The following is a 20,857-nucleotide window of genomic DNA, read 5'->3' as shown; positions in this document are numbered from 1 at the left end:
TAAAACTGAAGTTATTGTACTTGGCCCCACAAATCTTAGAAACATGGTGTCTAACCAGATCCTTACTCTGGATGGCATTACCCTGACCTCTAGTAATGCTGTGAGAAATCTTGGAGTCATTTTTGATCAGGATATGTCATTCAATGCGCATATTAAACAAATATGTAGGACTGCTTTTTTGCATTTACGCAATATCTCTAAAATTAGAAAGGTCTTGTCTCAGAGTGATGCTGAAAAACTAATTCATGCATTTATTTCCTCTAGGCTGGACTATTGTAATTCATTATTATCAGGTTGTCCTAAAAGTTCCCTGAAAAGCCTTCAGTTAATTCAAAATGCTGCAGCTGACAGGGACTAGAAGGAGAGAGAGAGCATATCTCACCCATATTGGCCTCTCTTCATTGGCTTCCTGTTAATTCTAGAATAGAATTTAAAATTCTTCTTCTTACTTATAAGGTTTTGAATAATCAGGTCCCATCTTATCTTAGGGACCTCATAGTACCATATCACCCCAATAGAGCGCTTCGCTCTCAGACTGCAGGCTTACTTGTAGTTCCTAGGGTTTGTAAGAGTAGAATGGGAGGCAGAGCCTTCAGCTTTCAGGCTCCTCTCCTGTGGAACCAGCTCCCAATTCAGATCAGGGAAACAGACACCCTCTCTACTTTTAAGATTAGGCTTAAAACTTTCCTTTCTGCTAAAGCTTATAGTTAGGGCTGGATCAGGTGACCCTGAACCATCCCTTAGTTATGCTGCTATAGACTTAGACTGCTGGGGGGTTCCCATGATGCACTGAGTGTTTCTTTCTCTTTTTGCTCTGTATGTACCACTCTGCATTTAATCATTAGTGATTGATCTCTGCTCCCCTCCACAGCATGTCTTTTTCCTGGTTCTCTCCCTCAGCCCCAACCAGGCCCAGCAGAAGACTGCCCCTCCCTGAGCCTGGTTCTGCTGGAGGTTTCTTCCTGTTAAAAGGGAGTTTTTCCTTCCCACTGTCGCCAAGTGCTTGCTCACAGGGGGTCGTTTTGACCGTTGGGGTTTTTACATAATTATTGTATGGCCTTGCCTTACAATATAAAGCGCCTTGGGGCAACTGTTTGTTGTGATTTGGCGCTATATAAATAAAATTGATTGAATTGATTGATATCCAGTCCCTGATTGGTCACCGAGGCACGACAAGATGAAAAAGTTCAGATTTTTCAACGTGGGTAAGAGGGCGACGCGACACGATGCAATGCGATATCGCGCCAATCGCTCAAAATCGCTTCATTCGCGTCCATTGCGTGGCTTGGACTTTTGTGGCGCCACAACACGTCCTTCCATAGGGATTACATGGCAACCTGTTGCCGCAGTCACTCGTGTGTCATCCAGTCTTAACGCCGCATTAGCCTACACACCTAGCCAGAGGAGCTTCATTCTCTCGCCTGCACAAGTCCCTCGACACATTTGAGCTCCGGGTCATAACCAAACCACAACACGTCTGTTTTCCACCGCATTTTCACTTTGTTTGCAGTGTAATTTGCCAAAACCTCAGAGAAAGTGACGTTTTTGATGGGGACAGCCCTCGTCTGTCCCCAGATGTAGAAAAATTGCATCATATTTTATCACTTTAGCGCCCGACCTCAAGCAAGACTGCGGTGCCCAATAACGAGCTTGAACCTGTGTGAGCCAATCAAAAGCGTTCAATGAAAAGAGCTCTCAGCCAATGAAATAGAGGAACTCGTTGCTGGTCCCCGCCTCCTTTTCAGCTGCAGACCTGATTCCACTTTAAATGAGTACGATTAAGTTTCACCTTCATTTATATTTAATAAACGGCTGGTAGAACTTTACTTCAATGTGGCCCCGCGTCAGTGACACAATACATCGTGTTCGGCGCGGCGTGGACACACAAAACCAGCCATACAGGTGCTGTTCGTGTTGTTTGAGTGACTTCTGGTTCGGACTCTGCAGTGACAGAAACGCGAGTTCAGCCTCAGAGGTTTGGTGCTGTCGTGGACCCGTCAAAGATTCTTTATTTCCGTCTTGGTCTGTGAAGTTTTACCTTCTGTGAGACTACCAGTGACTGCCGCTGTTTCTCGGCCTCACTCAGAGCCACGACCCGCCGCTTTATCTCCGTCCTCAGCGCCCGTTTAGCTGCTCGCACAGCGGACATCCTGCACTGAACAAAGTCCACAGACACGCTGCGAGTGCTGCCTTCCAGACCTCTGAAAGCTCGGAAATCTTAGTGTTCAACCACGTTCGAGCTTTCTGTTACAACCCCTGGCAAAAATTATGGAATCACCGGCCTCGGAGGATGTTCATTCAGTTGTTTAATTTTGTAGAAAAAAAGCAGATCACAGACATGACACAAAACTAAAGTCATTTCAAATGGCAACTTTCTGGCTTTAAGAAACACTATAAGAAATCAAGAAAAAAAATTGTGGCAGTCAGTAATGGTTACTTTTTTAGACCAAGCAGAGGGGAAAAAAATATGGACTCACTCAATTCTGAGGAATAAATTATGGAATCACCCTGTAAATTTTCATCCCCAAAACTAACACCTGCATCAAATCAGATCTGCTCGTTAGTCTGCATCTAAAAAGGAGTGATCACACCTTGGAGAGCTGTTGCACCAAGTGGACTAACATGAATCATGGCTCCAACACGAGAGATGTCAATTGAAACAAAGGAGAGGATTATCAAACTCTTAAAAGAGGGTAAATCATCATGCGATGTTGCAAAAGATGTTGGTTGTTCACAGTCAGCTGTGTCTAAACTCTGGACCAAATACAAACAACATGGGAAGGTTGTTAAAGGCAAACATACTGGTAGACCAAGGAAGACATCAAACGGTCAAGACAGAAAACTTAAAGCAATATGTCTCAAAAATCGAAAATGCACAACAAAACAAATGAGGAACGAATGGGAGGAAACTGGAGTCAACGTCTGTGACCGAACTGTAAGAAACCGCCTAAAGGAAATGGGATTTACATACAGAAAAGCTAAACGAAAGCCATCATTAACACCTAAACAGAAAAAAACAAGGTTACAATGGGCTAAGGAAAAGCAATCATGGACTGTGGATGACTGGATGAAAGTCATATTCAGTCATGAATCTCGAACCTGCATTGGGCAAGGTGATGATGCTGGAACTTTTGTTTGGTGCCGTTCCAGTGAGATTTATAAAGATGACTGCCTGAAGAGAACATGTAAATTTCCACAGTCATTGATGATATGGGGCTGCATGTCAGGTAAAGGCACTGGGGAGATGGCTGTCATTACATCATCAATAAATGCACAAGCTGACGTTGATATTTTGGACACTTTTCTTATCCCATCAATTGAAAGGATGTTTGGGGATGATGAAATCATTTTTCAAGATGATAATGCATCTTGCCATAGAGCAAAAACTGTTGGGAAGGTGTCGTAGCACGGACCCACAACAGGGGGCGCAAATGAACGGACAATGAGTAAGCCAAAAGGTAACAATTTACTGTTGTGACAAAACACAACTAAATGTACAGAAATTGCAAAGTCAATGAACACCAGGTGACGTGTGGGCAGGCTCGAAGATAGAAGACCCCGACGAGAGAGAGACCGCGTCCCACACGGCCTCCACCACCAACGGTCTGAAGAACACCGGAGCCGCCAAGTCCCGAATCCCCAGGTGACCTCTGTCTTCGGCTGTCGACCCTGGTACTGCTGGCAGAAAGCAGAAAAAAGATGAATGAGTGTAACTCCTTACACTCAGTGGTCTACAGTTTGTGCACAGTAGGAGGAGAACCTCCACCTCCGAATCACACACTCGTGCAGCTCCTAGTGTGTCCACTTATCTGTAGCGCGGTTGTCGTCGTCACGCTCCACGCCACTTCCCAGATAAGGGTGAACACCACAGGATACCGGCTGCAACAGAAATTCAGAATCCTACACAACGTGTTAATCAGCAGAGAAGTGTACCTCACGGTAGTCGATTTCTCGGCGAGGAGGTGGAGTCCCGATCCGGCTTTTAAGATGGTGATGATGATGATGAACGAGTGACAGCTGGTGCAGGGGATGAATGACAGCTGTCACTTCCTCAGGGTCCGGCGCCCTCTCGTGCTTGGAGCCCGCACTCCAAGCAGGGCGCCCTCTGGTGGTGGTGGGCCAGCAGTACCTCCTCTTCAGCGGCCCACATAACAAAAACTGTGAAAACATTCCTTCCAAAAGGCACATAGGGTCAATGTCATGGCCTGCAAATAGTCCGGATCTTAATCCAATTGAAAATCTTTGGTGGAAGTTGAAGAAAATGGTCCATGACAAGGCTCCAACCTGCAAAGCTGATCTGGCAACAGCAATCAGAGAAAGTTGGAGCCAGATTGATGAAGAATACTGTTTGTCACTCATTAAGTCCATGCCTCAGAGACTGAAAGCTGTTATAAAAGCCAGAGGTTATGCAACAAAATACTAGTGATGTGTTGGAGCGTTCTTTTGTTTTTCATGATTCCATAATTTATTCCTCAGAATTGAGTGATTCCATATTTTTTTCTCTCTGCTTGGTCTAAAAAAGTAACCGTTACTGACTGCCACAATTATTTTTCCTGATTTCTTATAGTGTTTCTTAAAGCCAGAAAGTTGCCATTTGAAATGACTTTAGTTTTGTGTCATGTCTGTGATCTGCTTTTTTTCTACAAAATTAAACAACTGAATGAACATCCTCCGAGGCCGGTGATTCCATAATTTTTGCCAGGGGTAATCGTGGGGACTCATAACACTGGAAGCTTCACTAATATATAAAGAATGCAAAAATAAATACTGCAACTCGTTAAATCCCATTTGTGCCATTGCTGTTTCCACAGTCAGTCATTTGAATCAACACAACCACATCTTCAAATCAGGTCAGATCGTATTTTCTGAAATGGAACTCGTAATTTCTGACTTTACAGCAGACTATGAACGCAGCAACTGATCTGAACGAACTGGACTCTGGAACAAACAAACACAACCAGTGAAATGTGGCTTTCTTCAAAAGAAGATTTGAAAGTTCAGCTACAGTTTGCCAGAAGGCACATGGGAGATGAAAGCCTGGATGTGATCTTTTCGTTTTATCTGGATAACTGGTGAAGTAGAATGAAAACTTCCACCATCCAGAATTTCTCCAATCACAGCCACAGAGGCTGATAAGGTCTTCAGCATTGTCTTGGTGGCTTCCCTCACTCGACACCTGCATCTGGACAGATTTACCGTAAAGTACCATATATACTGTATGTATTTCTTAATAAGTGAGGTAAAAGAAGTCAGGGACATAAAAGTGTCTTTGAGCGTTCATATGTTTATCCCCTGACTTGTCTGAAGAAGACTGTCTTTAAAAGTGATGGGTTATATGTGTGACATTTATTCACACCATCATTTTGGTTTTTAGTTTTTTTTTTTTTTAGTTATTTTTAATTCATGATGTAGATATTACTTTGCACTGTGAGTTTAAAAGGCATGATTTTGGAAATATTTATTTAAAAAGCCTGATTTTTTTATCTATAAAATTCATACATGGGCTCAAGGGCTTCACAAACTTTTTCACATCACTGTATTTATTTTACCTCATTAAATTTCCCAAACTTGTTTTGAATGTGTTTCAGGCCTGAAATGGAGGAATGGATGAATATCAACAAATGAAATGAAGTTGACCAGAAGATCGATTCCCCACCCCCAGCTGGTATGATTTATTTTAATATCTAACTTCCCAACAAGCATCAAAGCGATGGTTCAGCATGTGTTCTGTCGACATGGGCTCCCTGTTCACAGTCTGATTGTGGGCTGAGGTTTGTTCTGAAGGATACATCTATGATACGTGAGTCAGGGTTTTCACCACCCACCTAACCTGCAAAGATATGATTCATGACCCAAACCAGACCTCACCTGTGGAGAGAAAAAAAAAAAAAAAAAAATATATATATATATATATATATATATATATATATATATATATATATATATATATATATATATATATATAGTTGTGTTCAAAATAATAGCAGTGTGTTTAAAAAAATGAGTAAAACTCTAAATTCTTACAATATCTTTTATTTCCATACACACAAATGCATTGTGAACACTCTATTACAAATCAAAACATGAAGAAAATGTTATTAAATTTATTACTTTAGAGAAAGTGAAGAAAAAGGCTCTTCAAAAAAATATCAGTGTCTGCATTTTCTTTAGAAACTGTGTAAAGTGAAAAATGCTTGAGGATTTCCTGTGAATGACTGAACTAATGTTTAGTTGTATAAGCACTGTTTCTGAGAACTGCTTCACATCTCTGTTTCATTGAGTTGACCAACTTCTGTCACCTGTGATCAGACATTTCAGTCCAGGACCTTTGGACTACATGTCACAATCCCTCTGCATTTTTTTGGTTTTGCCTCAGAAACCGTATTTTTGATGTCACCCACAGGTTTTCCATTTGATTAAGGTCCTGGTTATTGGGCTGATCACTCCATAATGTTAATCTCGTTAGTCTGGAAGCAAGATGTTGCTCATCGGCATCAATTTGACCAGCTGCTTAGCCTGGGCTCGTGTGTCATACATCACACTGACAAAGTGAGGAACCTTGGGGTAATTTTTGGTCCTATGTTGTCCTTTGACCTCCACATTAGAAATTATTGGACTGCTTCCTTCCACCTGCAAAATATAGTGAAGATTCATTCCATCCTGTCTATGGCTGATGCTGAGACCCTGATTCATGTGTTTGTCTCTTCCAGATTGGACTACTGTAATGTTCTGTTTTCTGCTTTACCGCAGTCCAGTATTAGGGCTCTCCAGTTGGTTCAAAATGCTGCAGCCAGACTTTTGACACAAAGCAGAAAGTTTGACCACGTTAGACTCATTTTGGCATCCTTCACTGGCTTCCTGTCCCTGTGAGATCAGATTTTAAGGTTCTGCTACTAGCCTATAAAATTGTTCATGGACTGGCACCTCCCTACTTAGCTGATGTAAGTAAACCCTACGTACCGGCCTAGGCTTTGCATTCTCAGGGTGCAGGACTTTGTGTCCCTAGGGTGAATAAAAAGTCTGCAGGTCCCATCATTACATCGTTGTGAAGCCTTGAACTCTTCTTCACTTCAGAGGATATTTTCTTTAAAACATCCTTTGTCATGCTGTGAGTTATGTTGCCAGCTGTTATTTCATCAACAGGTGTATTTACCAGCATGGTGTAATGGAAATCGCTGACACCTTTGGTTATAGCATTTGCTGTTTTTCCTCCCTTACCAAAAAATAGTACTTATAAGTATATAAAAAGTAAACTAGAAGTATACTTGAAACATACTTGCATATACTACTTTTTGGTAAGGGCTCTTCGCAGGTACTTTGCTGGTTAATTTTTATATGTAAGTGTGGGACCATCGTACTCCACTGGCTGCATGAGATACACCTCTTGATTTTTCAGTTTAAATCTGTTCGTATTTTTAATTAATTTTATATGTAAATATTAGCATTTTAGCTCAATAGTTTCCAGGTCATGTGATCAATTGACTCAAAATCAGTGTGGAATCATAGTGCTCCACTGGCTGCATGAGATACACCTCTTGTTTTTGAATTTTAAATCTATTCATATTTTTTAAATTAATTAATCTAAAAATTAATCTAAAATGTTATCAAGTTAATTGTGTCCTATTATCTGTGCAAAATCACACGTATTCAAACAGCAAATGTGGTTTGGGGCTGGACTTTATACCGATCGCCCTCTGGTGGCCATTATTGGCCGATGAAAGCGTCGCCGAGTTTAAATACAAATACATATATTTGATCACTTTTCAAGTCAATTTAATGTACAATGGTTTATTTCAGGTCAGCTTTCGCAGAAAGTGATGTGCATGCAACGCGCGCTCTGATTGGCTGATTGCTGGTTGATATTTTCCCATGTTGGGACTGGTTACCATGGCAGCCGTCCATGACAACGCGCATTGTCGTCACACAGTAGTTAAAAGGCACATTAGAAAAACCAATTTGAACGTACTCGGTAAACATCTCAGACGGCTTCGGAAAAACACACAGATTGAAAGCTTACCAGGTAACAACAGGATCATTTGTTAGCAAGTTGAAAGAGAACAAGGCCAACGCCGTGATCGTCAGCAGCATATATAACACTGTAAGTTTGCATATAACAGCCATATAATAAACAAATTATTAACCTCGCTTGCTCAGTTAATAATCCTTTAATATTTTACAAGAGTGGTAAGTAAAGTAGTGTGGTCCAGGTACGAATTTTGGAAATTTCACATTCACAAACTGCGAGAAACACATAAGTATTTGGACAGTGACACACACACACACACACACACACACACACACACACACACACACACACACACACACACACACACACACACACACACACACATAATAACAGTGCAGTCAGAATTACAAATTCAAAATGGTTGAAATGCTAAATTTCAGCATTAATTCAATTGCTTCAATACAAATATTTGTTGATTGATTCATTTTAAAATTACTGGTGGTGCTTTACAGAGGCAAAATTCTAAAATTTGTGTTCCTGGTGTGCCTGACTATTAACACTTGGGAGTTGATTTATTCATTCATTAATTGGTTCTTCAATAGTAAGCCAATTAGTTACATAGTTTTGACTGTAATAATATGTACCTTTGCACAGTGTGTAAGTTTGTTCTTCTGATTGCAGATGTCAGACTCAGCCTCAGCAAGAAGTTTTATTGGAAGCTATTTCCAGCCTCCAGACGTGATATCACCAGTGCCAAGGAAGCCAGAGGTATATTATCCATCAGGACTTTTGTTATCCATCCACTTTTGTTCTTGTTCACTTCTGTTCATGATATGTTACCAATTCTGTATATAGATATATATAATTTTGGTTCTTATGCCACCACAGTGCAGTCAGAATTACACATTCAAAATGGTTGAAATGCTAAATTTCAGCATTAATTCAATTGCTTCAATACAAATATTTGTTGATTGATTCATTTTAAAATTACTGGTGGTGCTTTACAGAGGCAAAATTCTAAAATTTGTGTTCCTGGTGTGCCTGACTATTAACACTTGGGAGTTGATTTATTCATTCATTAATTGGTTCTTCAATAGTAAGCCAATTAGTTACATAGTTTTGACTGTAATAATATGTACCTTTGCACAGTGTGTAAGTTTGTTCTTCTGATTGCAGATGTCAGACTCAGCCTCAGCAAGAAGTTTTATTGGAAGCTATTTCCAGCCTCCAGACATGATATCACCAGTGCCAAGGAAGCCAGAGGTATATTATCCATCAGGACTTTTGTTATCCATCCACTTTTGTTCTTGTTCGCTTCTGTTCATGATATGTTACCAATACTATAGAGAGAGAGAGAGCGAGAGAGAGAGAGAGAGCGCGAGAGAGAGAGAGAGAGAGAGATAAGCTTGCTGATGATTACACAAAACGTGTATAAACTTTGATGTAATAATCATAATTTGTGTATTTGTCCCAGTTAGATATGTGTAACTGAGAATAGAAGGGGAGAATGTGTCAAAATACTAAAAGAAAGAAAGAAAATAAATCAAATAGCTAATCATGGCAGATATAGATTAGGAGGGTTGAAGGTTACTCGAGAACAAAAAGAAGGAAATGACAGAATCAGCTTGGTTATTACTCTAAATTGTTGACGTTCTAATAAGCCATCTGTATGCGGTTCACGTAACTTGTGAGTGGTTAGATGGCCGTCATTTTGCTTCAGTGGTCTGTACAGAGTGTGTGGGCCAATGAGCTATCCAGTGGTATATACAGATCAGCGCTCCCTCCCTCTCGCTTGTTTATCAGTTAAGCTAGTTTGGCTTTTTTTTTGTCCACCAGAAATTATAGCTACATTGTATTTATTTAAATTTACAACGGAAAGATTGATGCCATGTGAAAAATGCGGTCAGATTTTTGCCAGTAAACATGTCAACTTGCCAGAACTGTAGGTGCTTTGATGTGCAAATCATTCATTTAAGTAGACACCAGTCAGTTCACTACAAAAGAGGAAAATAAAACTGCTTTAATAGTGGATAGTTTAAGTAATGTATTGGGGTAAGCACAAAGTTTGACATGTTGTAGCTTCACAAATATGAGGTGAATGTTTGCCCTGCTACATTGTAAATCATATAATAGCTGACAGATTAAGTAATGTAATACAATTAGCAACAGCAATATATGTAATCAAACCAAAATATTACAGAAACTTGTGCCTACATATGCATGTTCTGTTTATGAGAACAAAAACATTAAATTAATATAGGGTCAAAAAATGTTTAAAAGAAGAAACAAGATTATTTCACATAAATGATTCCCTCAAGCCCCTTTCACATTGGCGTATTCGTAGAGCTGCAGATTGTGGCATTGTGTTTCATTTAAATACGCCCGAAATGTGCGCGTACTCAGCCTTTTTCCATGTTCGTTTCACATTGCAGCTGCGTGTGTTCACTTTTTAATGTGTGCTCACAGGCGTGTGTACCTTGCTGCTTAAAACCAGTTCCCTCCTGCCGGCTGTGCAGAACACATCACTGCACTTGGAAAACAGTGGACTGTATCATGAGGCCAAGCTGCTATTTTCTGCCTCTGTGGAAGTGCGCTCTGTTCTCTACTGCACTGTGTGGTGCAGAGTCACAGCACTTTTCAGGTTTGATCAGACCTGATCGATCAGAGCATTTGATGAGCGCACCGACATGCAGCGAGTGCACGTTTATTTTAAAGTCACAGGTTTGATCAGACACACACACAGGGAGAGAGAGAGCGAGCTGCTGTTTCTGGATTTCTGAGTTGAGGTTTGATTCCCTGTTCTGAACACACAGGTGCTGTGGGCTGTGTGATCATGTTCTCAGCTGATTCCTCTTGATACAGCACTCAGTTTTTGGTTGTGTACAAGAGCGCTGTGTTGCACAGACTTGCATGCAGTAACACTGTGCTGCGCAGACCTGCTTAAAACTGCAGGGAGAAAAAAACTTGACGTACAGCTGCTAAAAGTGGATGTAGAGTTGCTCAACTGTGCGTGGATGATACGCTGCAATGAGCAGCTCTATGAATACGCCAATGTGAAAGGGGCTTCAGTGCAAAACAAATGCCAGACTGTAGTAGATATCATAAAATATGTGGATTGCTGTACCAGTGTTTTCAGGTTGATTAAGTTTGTTCTTGCCTTCTGACTGCAGATGTCAGACTCATCCTCAACATTTAGTGTTACTGGAAGCTATGACCAGCCTCCAGACACTGAACCACCAGTGCCAAGGAAGCCGGAGGTCCCTGGACCTGCACTATCCAGGACTTACATGAACTTAAACACAAGCAGCAGTCTTGGGTTTCAGAACAAACCCAATATCGACAGCCAAGGTATGTTTAGAGATGTCCCGTTTCTTGTTTCATACAAAGCTTTTGTTACTTCCACTTTATAAGGCTGCAGGAATAGCCACATTCTGTTAAAACACAAATCTGCTCTTTAAATATTGTTTGTGAGTGTAAAAAGTCAAAGTTGCTGTATGTAAATGTTTTCAGCATGTTTGTATGTGCTTCTAACGATAGAGCTCGAGGTGAAGCTGCAGTCGGCAGAAGCTCGCTGTCACCTTCTTAAGAAGCATCTTGAAAGCATGAACAAGATAATTGAAAGTGCAAAGAAGGGGAGACACGTTGTGTTTGAAGAACAGGTACCCTCCCAGTAAATTCTGTCAAATAATTCAAAATTAAGACTTCAGGATTTTTCAGACTGAAGCTGTGTTTGTATTATCACAGCAAAACATATTTTGCATTCATCGTCTTTATTACTGTACGGCGGCCAATGACCTCTTGGTACATTTCAGTAACAGGATATACCACCACACACACACACACACACACACACACACACAGTGAACAGATAAAACAACAATATAAAGAACTGCAGTTGAATTACTGTCAATATATTTTGATATAATGATGGTGAAATATTTTTGTATATTGGAAATAATGTGAAACAAATTACACACAAATCACAAATACAAATTGGTTGATGGGTTGAGGCACAGTGGGAAATATTTCCAGTTTATTAAAGTCTTCCTACCTCAACATGAGCACAATCTATCCAAGTATTTATGTTCTTGAATTTTTAAAATAATATCCTGTAGTTCCCCTGCCTTTTTAGCACTAATTTGATAATAAAATTCACATAAATTTTGTTGAAGAAATGTAAATAAATTGAACATATTTGAATTTAATTAGGAAAAATTGTGGCTTTGTTGTGGTAACCTTTTTTTTAAGCTGTTTTTGTGATGTTCACAGCTGCAAAGGGGGGTTGACCTCAGGGTTCAGGTGTCCAGTTCACCCCCTGAAAAGACGAAGCCAAAGAGGGAAAGCAAAATGACCGTCAAGGTACTTTTCTAAATATTGCACAGTAATCTATTTCCTGCCTGTAGTTAATTAATTAGATGTGTTTTTGGTTATAGTGGTGATAATCTTTTGTTTCCTGCAGGAAACAGTAAAACCTCAGCAGTCGGCACCACTGAAGGAGCCTGGGTGCAAAAAACTGCCTTTTGTTGTAGGAACAGTAAGTCCCCTCAAATTCTCCGTCACCTTGAACGCCTTATATCACTGAGAGAATGGTTTCCCTTCATGGCTGACATTGTCTCCTTTCTGTCACAGTCAACAGGCCCCAGCTATTCAGTGTACACCAACCTACAAATTGTACTTCATATGATGAAGCATCATCACCCCCAGCTGTGCAAGCAAGAGTGTGAGCAGCAAAGGGCCGGCTGTGGGGCTAAGAGAAGCCAGAAAAATAGCTTCTCACCCGACAGCAGGTTTGAGCCACCAGCCGAGTATCTGAGCATGATTTCAGACCTGCTCCTGGCTCTGGAGGATGAGCTTGGGATCATGAGCTTGTGAGTAAATAGTCACACAAATGCCTGTATTTAACCCCCACCCCCATGCTTTTTGCAAAGCATAAACAAAAATATTGAAGAATCACTTTAATCTTTTGTTGTGTGTGTGTGTGTGTCAGTGAGCAAATGGAGTTGATGCAGCGATTAGCTGCAGCCAAACAACCGGAGCACAGGCTGGACCTGCAGAGGGTGCTGGAAAATGTGGATGCACGGATCGAGGAGAAGGCAGCACAAATCATTCAAGTGCGCCAACACCAGCAGGCGGTATGTGAACTGATTTGTAAATCTCAGAACCTGATACTAATAAGAAGTATATGGGAGGAGGCGGGGCTAGAGGAAGACATGCCAACAACAGAAAGGAGCAGTGAAGAGAAACTTTTTGTTATTGACGTTAAGACGGCAGTATTCGAGCATCTTGTATTGGTATGGATGGGATGGATAGACGTAGGAGGCTGGTGTCTGATGATTGTGGTATTTTGTGCATCCACAGGTCCAGAGGTTGACCACGGCCACTCAGCACACAGAAGAGGCATCAGTGATCAGGCCTCCAACTCCCACACCCGTCATAGTCATGCCGCAGAAGAAGAGACACAGACGACTCAAAGGGACTCAGAAGACACAAAACTACCTCAAAGAGAAAGACTGCCGTTGGGAGTGATCCGTGTTAGGCCCCCTGCTTTTTTCCCTTTATGTAGCACCCCTTGGGAATATACTGCAGCGCTTTGGGATTCCCTTTCATTGCTATGCTGATGACACTCAATTGTACATGCCAATAACTGCTAGTAATCTCATTCACATAAAATCTTTTGAAGATTGCCTTGCATCAGTAAGAAGTTGGATGTCTAGTAACTTCCTGCTTTTAAATTCTGATAAGACTGAAGTTATGGTTCTTGGTCCAGCGAGGTATCGGCATCAATTTGATCAGCTAGCACTTAGCTTAGGTTCGTGTGTTATACATCATACGAATAAAGTGAGGAACCTTGGAGTAATTTTTGATCCTACGTTGTCCTTTGATCTCCACATTAGAGACATTACGAGGACTGCTTTCTTCCATTTACCAAATATAGCGAAAATTCGTCCCATCCTGTCTATGGCTGATGCTGAGACTATGATGTGTTTTTTTCTTGTATTCTTTTATGGTCGTCTTTTTATTGTGTTTTAAATTTTTAATTCAGTTTTTTTGTTGTTTTATATTGTGTGAAGCGCCTTGAGATGATTTCATCGTGAATTGGCGCTATATAAATTAATAAATTTGAATTTGAATTTTGAATTTGAGTGATGTTGAGCTTTAATTCAAGGAGTTTGACAAAATTATGCCATTTAAAAAAAATTACAGCCATTTATTTACACAGTTGCAACATTTTCACAGACTATAAATAACTGGACAAACTATGAATATTATTGTTGATAGGTAGCATTTGTGTGATGATTTACATGTCCTTCCCACTGTTGCCAAGTGTTTGCTCACAGGGGTCGTTTTGACCGTTGGGGTTTTTACGTAATTATTGTATGGCCTTGCCTTACAATATAAAGCGCCTTGGGGCAACTTTGTTGTGATTTGGCGCTATATAAATAAAATTGATTGATTGATATGTTACTGAAATGTACACTGAATTTTGTTGCACTGAGTTTTTAGTTTGGGGCCTGTATTTATTTATTATTGTTAATCAAAGCCACTTCGTGTTTTCTTTCAAACATTGTAACTTATTTGTTAATCATTTATCTCTAAACGTATTTTTAATTTGAATGAAATTATAGGGATGCTAATCCTCCTGTACACAGGAATGTTTATTATTATTATTATTATTGCAGCTGGTCTGCTCTGTGTCAGCCTGATCCCATCATATCTCAGAAGCTAAGCAGAGCAGGATCTGGTTAGTACTTGGATGGGAGACCTCTTTGGAACACCAGCAGCTGTGTGTGTTTCTCCAGGTGATACTGGAGTTGCGTCGGGAAGGGCATCCGGCATAAAACTTGTGCCAATTACCAATGCGGATCTGGCTGTATCCGCTGTGGTGACCCTGAAAAAAAGAAAAAAAACAAAAACGGGAGCAACCGAATGAACAGCATAACAATAATAATAATAATTATTATTATTTATTCCTGACCTGGCATTTTTTAAGCCATGTATTTAACGTGAATGCACACATTTCTTGGAGTGTATATATTTTTCAAATGGAGCTGAAGTAATCGGTTTCTAATACATTTTTTTTTAAATATAATTAAGTGTATTTTTTAAGAAATTATGTGGGTGAAGTATTGATTGAAGGAGGGACCCTTAAATTTTAGTGCAGATCTTTTAAATCTCCACATTCATCATCATTACAGCATTTTCCTGCATTTTTGTCATTTTATTATGAAATAAGCCCTAAATAATCTAAATATTTGTAGGATTAGTTGAGTGGTATGTATTGTCTGGGCATAGGCTGGTGAGGGGATACACTCTACTGAGTGTCTGTCTACTTTATTATGTTTTACTGGCGCAAACAGCCTCTTTTAATTTTTTCGGGACATGTCTTCTAAATTAGAACCACTAGGGGGCGTTGTTCAGCCTTTGTTTTACACCAGTGCACTGTGCAGACTTTTCTCTGAGCTGTACCATGCAGCTGGACACAGTAATAAGTCTGAACTTTATTGCCTCACATGCAACATAAATCTCATCTCAAGCAGCACTTAGTGACAAAGCAAATGTTTTCTGAGCTGATTCACAGCAGCTGGTCAGCTGAGTAAATGTAGCTCTGACCCCACAACAAACAGATGTGGCTTCTGTCTGCAAAAATACTCCTCAGACATTACTCTTTGAAAAAACAAACTGATTGCCCACTTGAGTTTTCAATAAGCATCCAGGTAGGGGTCAACTGAATAATTACACAAGGGTCAAAATTAAAATATGCTCCAATCATATTGAAAACTATATCACATTATTTGATCAGAAATATTCCAAAAAGGTCTCTATGACTGAATGTTGTGGAGTTCCGGGGTACAAACAGCAAGAATGGTGACAAAGGTCGATTTCAGTTTGTACAGGGGTCAAAAGTTAAAGTTGCTCCAATTTTGGTAAGAAGTGGTGGAAATTAAGTGGTGGAGCTAATAGAATTAATGAATGGAATAGTTTTGATTGTGTTGAATTCTTGGTCTCCAAAGTAAAGGTCAAACAATGTCGATGTCCTTTGGTTTCTATGACATGTGACATATATGTTACGCCGTGACACGATAACTAAGCATGAGTTTCCCTGATGAACAGGACATGCAAAGGATAAGTGGTCAGTTAGTGAGCAAATGGGTCTGCAAAATTTCCATAATATATATATATTAGGGTGGCCCTTATTTTTGAAGCATTGAAAACTCTTGCTCTGACCCTCTCAAATGTTTCCAAATAATAAAAGAAAAATTGTGGTAAAATATGAGGGCATTTTAACAATTTTAACAGGTTGCTCAATGTCCAGCTAATCAGTGCTATAATACTGCTATATAGACGCAATAGTCATACTATACATACAATATTTGAAAAGTGCTATTTGTCTCTTCAGTGTTCATATCTCATGTAGGGCATTGTAGGCCTACTTTTTTGATGATATCTACTACATATATTGGGTCTTGACTCAAACACAGAGAATGAATACAAAGAAATCTAAACGTCGAAGGTCATACCTGCTATCACCTGAAACAGATATTACGGGTGCAAAGTTGCCTTCTAAGAAGCAGGTTTTATGATACTTTCTCTACTGCCATAATGAAAACAAGTGTCCAGTAAGAGAAGCTGCAACTAATACTGTTGAGAAAGTAGAGACATTTTGGAAGAAAGCAAGAATTCCTGTTCGGCACAAACAAGACATGATTAAAAAAGTAGAAAATCTTTACCACACTTGGCAGGCTTTAAAGAAGAATGCATATAGAAGGTCTGCAAAACAAGTTGAAAATGAGATAGCATTCACTGAAGATCTTTTTGATGTGGCTCATCAAGATGCATTAAACATGATGAACATCCCTGAAGATAAAGACTTCTTGATTGCCCAAAGAGAAAAGGGACGTAGAGGTTGCATGACTTCACTGGACAAGGTGTTGGAGAAAAAAGAGAATATGCAAAGAGAGAAACTGGATAGAGAGGAGAAGAGGAAGTCTAAAGCAGCTGAAAATTTAAAAAGAATGACTGAAACAGTGAGCCTGGATGATAGCGCCACATCTCAGTCTGGCACAGAATCAGAAACTGAGCAGACAGAACCAGTGGCTGGGTGCAGCTCATATGAACCAAAAGCTAAAAGGGATCGTAAGCAGTTCGTCTCTTCTGAACTTGCAGTGTGTCTTGACCGAGCAGGTTTGTCGGACAGGAAAGTTATGATGGTTGTGGCTGAAACTGCAAAAAGCCTCGGATGCAACCTTGAAGACTATGCTTTAAATCGTAGCACAATACAGAGACAGAGAAAACAAATCCGCAAGGATGAAGCAGCCCGTATCCAGGACAACTTTGACCCAGATGTTCTACTAGTTGTTCACTGGGATGGCAAACTTCTGGAAGACCTCAAAGGAGCTGAAAAGGTAGATGGATTGCCAGTCTTGGTGACAGGAATTGGTGTCGCTCAGTTGCTGGCTGTTCCAAAACTTGAAAACAGTAGTGGAAAGGCTCAAGCTGAAGCTGTTATCGATACACTAAAATCATGGAACATAGAGCAGCAAGTTTGTGGTATGTGTTTTGACACAAGTTCTAACACAGGGCGGAAAAATGGGGCCTGTGTTCTGGTGGAGCATCTCCTCGGCAGGGAGCTACTGCATCTTGCATGTCGCCATCATATAATGGAGTTGATAGCAGCTGCAGCATTCACTACATGCTTTGGGCCAAGTTCTGCTCCAGAAGTTGCAATATTTAAGCGATTCAAAGCACACTGGAATGACATTGACAAAACTTCCTATCAAGATGCAACCACTGATCCTTACACTGCAGAATGTATTAAAGAATTCAAAGAGGACAGAGACATTCATTAAAGAACAACAGCAACTGTTTCATGCGAGGGATGACTACAAGGAGCTGTTAGAGTTGGTGTTAGTCTACATCGAAGCAACTGCCACACAGTCACCGAGATTTCTTGCACCTGGTGCAGTTCATCATACAAGGTGGATGGCCAAGGTCCTGTACACCTTCAAAATCTGTTTGTTTCGAGCACAGTTTCAGCTTACAAAACAAGAAGAAAAAGCTCTTCGTGACCTCTGTCTCTTCTTCTCAAAGCTGTATATAAGGACATGGTTCACTTGCCCTGATGCTGTTCGTGCACAAACCCATTTCTGACTCCACATCCAAGAAGCTGTCAAAGCATCTCTGGTATCTGTCAGAGCATCTAGTTGGGTTAGTGCTATTTGACATGGAGGTACCAAATGACACAAAGGCCCTAATGGTTGCTGCCATGAATGAAGTTCAGAGTGACAACACTAATAATCATCAAGCAGTTGTTGATCTCCAGACTGTTCCTAACATGTGCCTTCAAGACTTCACAACCAAAAGCACAGTCAAACTTCTAGAAGCCTTGAAGATTTCAAAAGAGTTCCTTAGTAGTCCACCATCTACATGGCAAGAAAGAGACGACTTCCAGGATGGCGCCAGAAAAGCTTCTGCTCTTTTGGTTGTGAATGATCATGCAGAAAGAGCAGTAGACTTTTCAACAAATCAACAAACAATGCAGTATCTGCTTCAAGTGGTAGCTGATCATCGGAAGCAATATCCAAATGCTTTGAAGACTACACTAATGAAGACTTGAACTTTGCTATAAGTGCACATTATATATGAACAAAGTACATATATTTGACAAGTTTACCATTACTTAATGACGTATTAACACAGACTAAATGTGATTTCTTACTTAGTAAATTAAAATAAAATATGATTCAGAATTCTTGTGTCTATTGATTTTTGTTTTCTAGAACTATTGGGTTATTCATTGTTATTATGTTTCAGGCCTTTGAGCAACCTGTACAATTTGTTCAAATTAAAAAATATTTTTGTGGAATTATTTTCTAGGTAAATAGAAACTTTCTAGAGGGTCAGAGTAACACAATTCAAAGTTAATTTTTCGTTATATAGTAAGGGTCACCCTAATATATATATATATATATATATATATATATATATATATATATATATATATATATATATTTGGGCAGGTAGCGCTTTCTGTTATGAGAACAGATCTGCAGGCAGGTCTGTTCAGTTTACTTTAGTTTATATACGAGGTCTGTTAGAAAACTATCCGACCTTTTTATTTTTTTTAAAACTATATGCATTTGAATCATGTGCACTTGCATCAGCCAAGCTTGAACCTTTGTGCTCATGCGTGAGTTTTTTCACGCCTGTCGGTTGCGTCATTCGCCTGTGGGCAGGCTTTGAGTGAGCACTGGTCCTCCCCACTCATCGGATTTTTATTGTCAGGGAAATGGTTGAGCGATTGGAGCAGCGCTGAATCAAATTTTTCCAGAAACTGTGAGAGACAGCCAGGTGGAAACCATTCAGAAGATTCAGACGGCTTTCGGTGGCTTTTCAGTCGAGTGAGTATCCAAGAAATTGTATAACAGCTGGGCATGTCACAACTTGTCCTGTGAGACTTCCAACACGGACGTGCTTTTTGTTGCGCGCCATTGCGGCTCCGTCCCGACGTGAGAATTCCTCCGCATGTCTTTCATTAGAAAATCTCCTGTAACAGTGGAATGTGCCGCAAAAGTGCTGATGTCCACCTCTTCTGCAATTTCTCTGGTAGAGAGACGACATTCCGGATCAACACAGCCTTCACTTTGGAAATGATCTGGTCATTTCAGCCTGTCGATGGCCTTTAGTCATTAGTGTACCGTTTTTTTTTATTACTTTTTTTGTCTATAGTTTTGGCTTAATTACTGCTCTTAGTGGTTTGATCAAATTGTTTCAGCCCTGTATGGATGATCACGTCAATGGTGTCTTTAAATAAAAGCATATTATAAGCTGAAATGTATAGCTGACTGTACACGAGTAGCTTTTCCAATAAAATGTAAATAGTAGTTCTCTAAAGTAATGTTTCTCTGTTTATGTGAACAAAACAGTTACATTGACATCAGTTGTTGAAAGCTGTTGTAAGTTGGCTCCAAACTCACTGTAATTATATGGCAATCAAATAACATGACAATTGAATTTGAATGTTTTATTTTGAATACATATACTATTGTTTGACTTGTTGCCTAAACAGTATTCTTCAAATGTGTTAACATGAACAAGAGTGTTTTTTTTGTTTTGTTTTGTTTTTTTTTAAATCAAACGTAGCAATATTTGCAAGACTTGTAATGAAAACCCATTAAATGTTTTAAGGGCCGTATGAACTTTTAACGGCTGGGTCAATAAAACTGGTATAAAAACACTTAAACTCTAAAACAGTGCCTGAACAAGCCACAACAGTAAAGGTAACATTTTACTCGAGTATCTTTTGTAGTGCTGTGAAAACTTCACTAAGATCAAAGCCTTCAGCTTTCAGGCTCCTCTCCTGTGGAACCAGCTCCCAATTCAGATCAGGGAGACAGACACCCTCTCTACTTTTAAGATTAGGCTTAAAACTTTCCTTTTTGCTAAAGCTTATAGTTAGGGCTGGATCAGGTGACCCTGAACCATCCCTTAGTTATGCTGCTATAGACGTAGACTGCTGGGGGGTTCCCATGATGCACTGTTTCTTTCTCTTTTTGCTCTGTATGCACCACTCTGCATTTAATCATTAGTGATCGATCTCTGCTCCCCTCCACAGCATGTCTTTTTCCTGGTTCTCTCCCTCAGCCCCAACCAGTCCCAGCAGAAGACTGCCCCTCCCTGAGCCTGGTTCTGCTGGAGGTTTCTTCCTGTTAAAAGGGAGTTTTTCCTTCCCACTGTAGCCAAGTGCTTGCTCACAGGGGGTCGTTTTGACCGTTGGGGTTTTACATAATTATTGTATGGCCTTGCCTTACAATATAAAGCGCCTTGGGGCAACTGTTTGTTGTGATTTGGCGCTATATAAAAAAATTGATTGATTGATTGAAGTCTTCGCAT

At 40.1% G+C, this 20,857-nt stretch overlaps 1 protein-coding gene and 1 long non-coding RNA gene across 2 annotated transcripts in view; one reads left to right on the top strand and one right to left on the bottom strand.

The window, feature by feature from the left end:
• mthfs (5,10-methenyltetrahydrofolate synthetase (5-formyltetrahydrofolate cyclo-ligase)) overlaps nucleotides 1–2,210 on the bottom strand; it is a 37,109-nt gene extending 34,899 nt beyond the window's left edge. The window contains exon 1 of the mRNA XM_034184208.1: nucleotides 2,039–2,210. Within this exon, the coding sequence (XP_034040099.1) occupies nucleotides 2,039–2,149 (111 nt within the window). The 5' untranslated portion in view covers nucleotides 2,150–2,210. The remainder of the gene's footprint in view (nucleotides 1–2,038) is intronic.
• A 5,766-nt stretch (nucleotides 2,211–7,976) lies between these two features.
• Nucleotides 7,977–11,224, top strand: LOC117522795. Its single transcript, XR_004564334.1, has 4 exons — nucleotides 7,977–8,098; nucleotides 8,648–8,734; nucleotides 9,143–9,229; nucleotides 11,137–11,224. It is a non-coding gene; the product is annotated as an uncharacterized LOC117522795 (long non-coding RNA).
• The last annotated feature ends 9,633 nt before the right edge of the window (nucleotides 11,225–20,857 follow it).

The sequence above is a fragment of the Thalassophryne amazonica genome, chromosome 2 (genome assembly GCF_902500255.1).
Source record: "Thalassophryne amazonica chromosome 2, fThaAma1.1, whole genome shotgun sequence".
Taxonomy (NCBI): Eukaryota; Metazoa; Chordata; class Actinopteri; order Batrachoidiformes; family Batrachoididae; genus Thalassophryne; species Thalassophryne amazonica.
The sequence above is the reverse complement of the archived record's forward strand: the minus strand, read 5'-3'. Positions and strand labels throughout refer to the sequence as shown.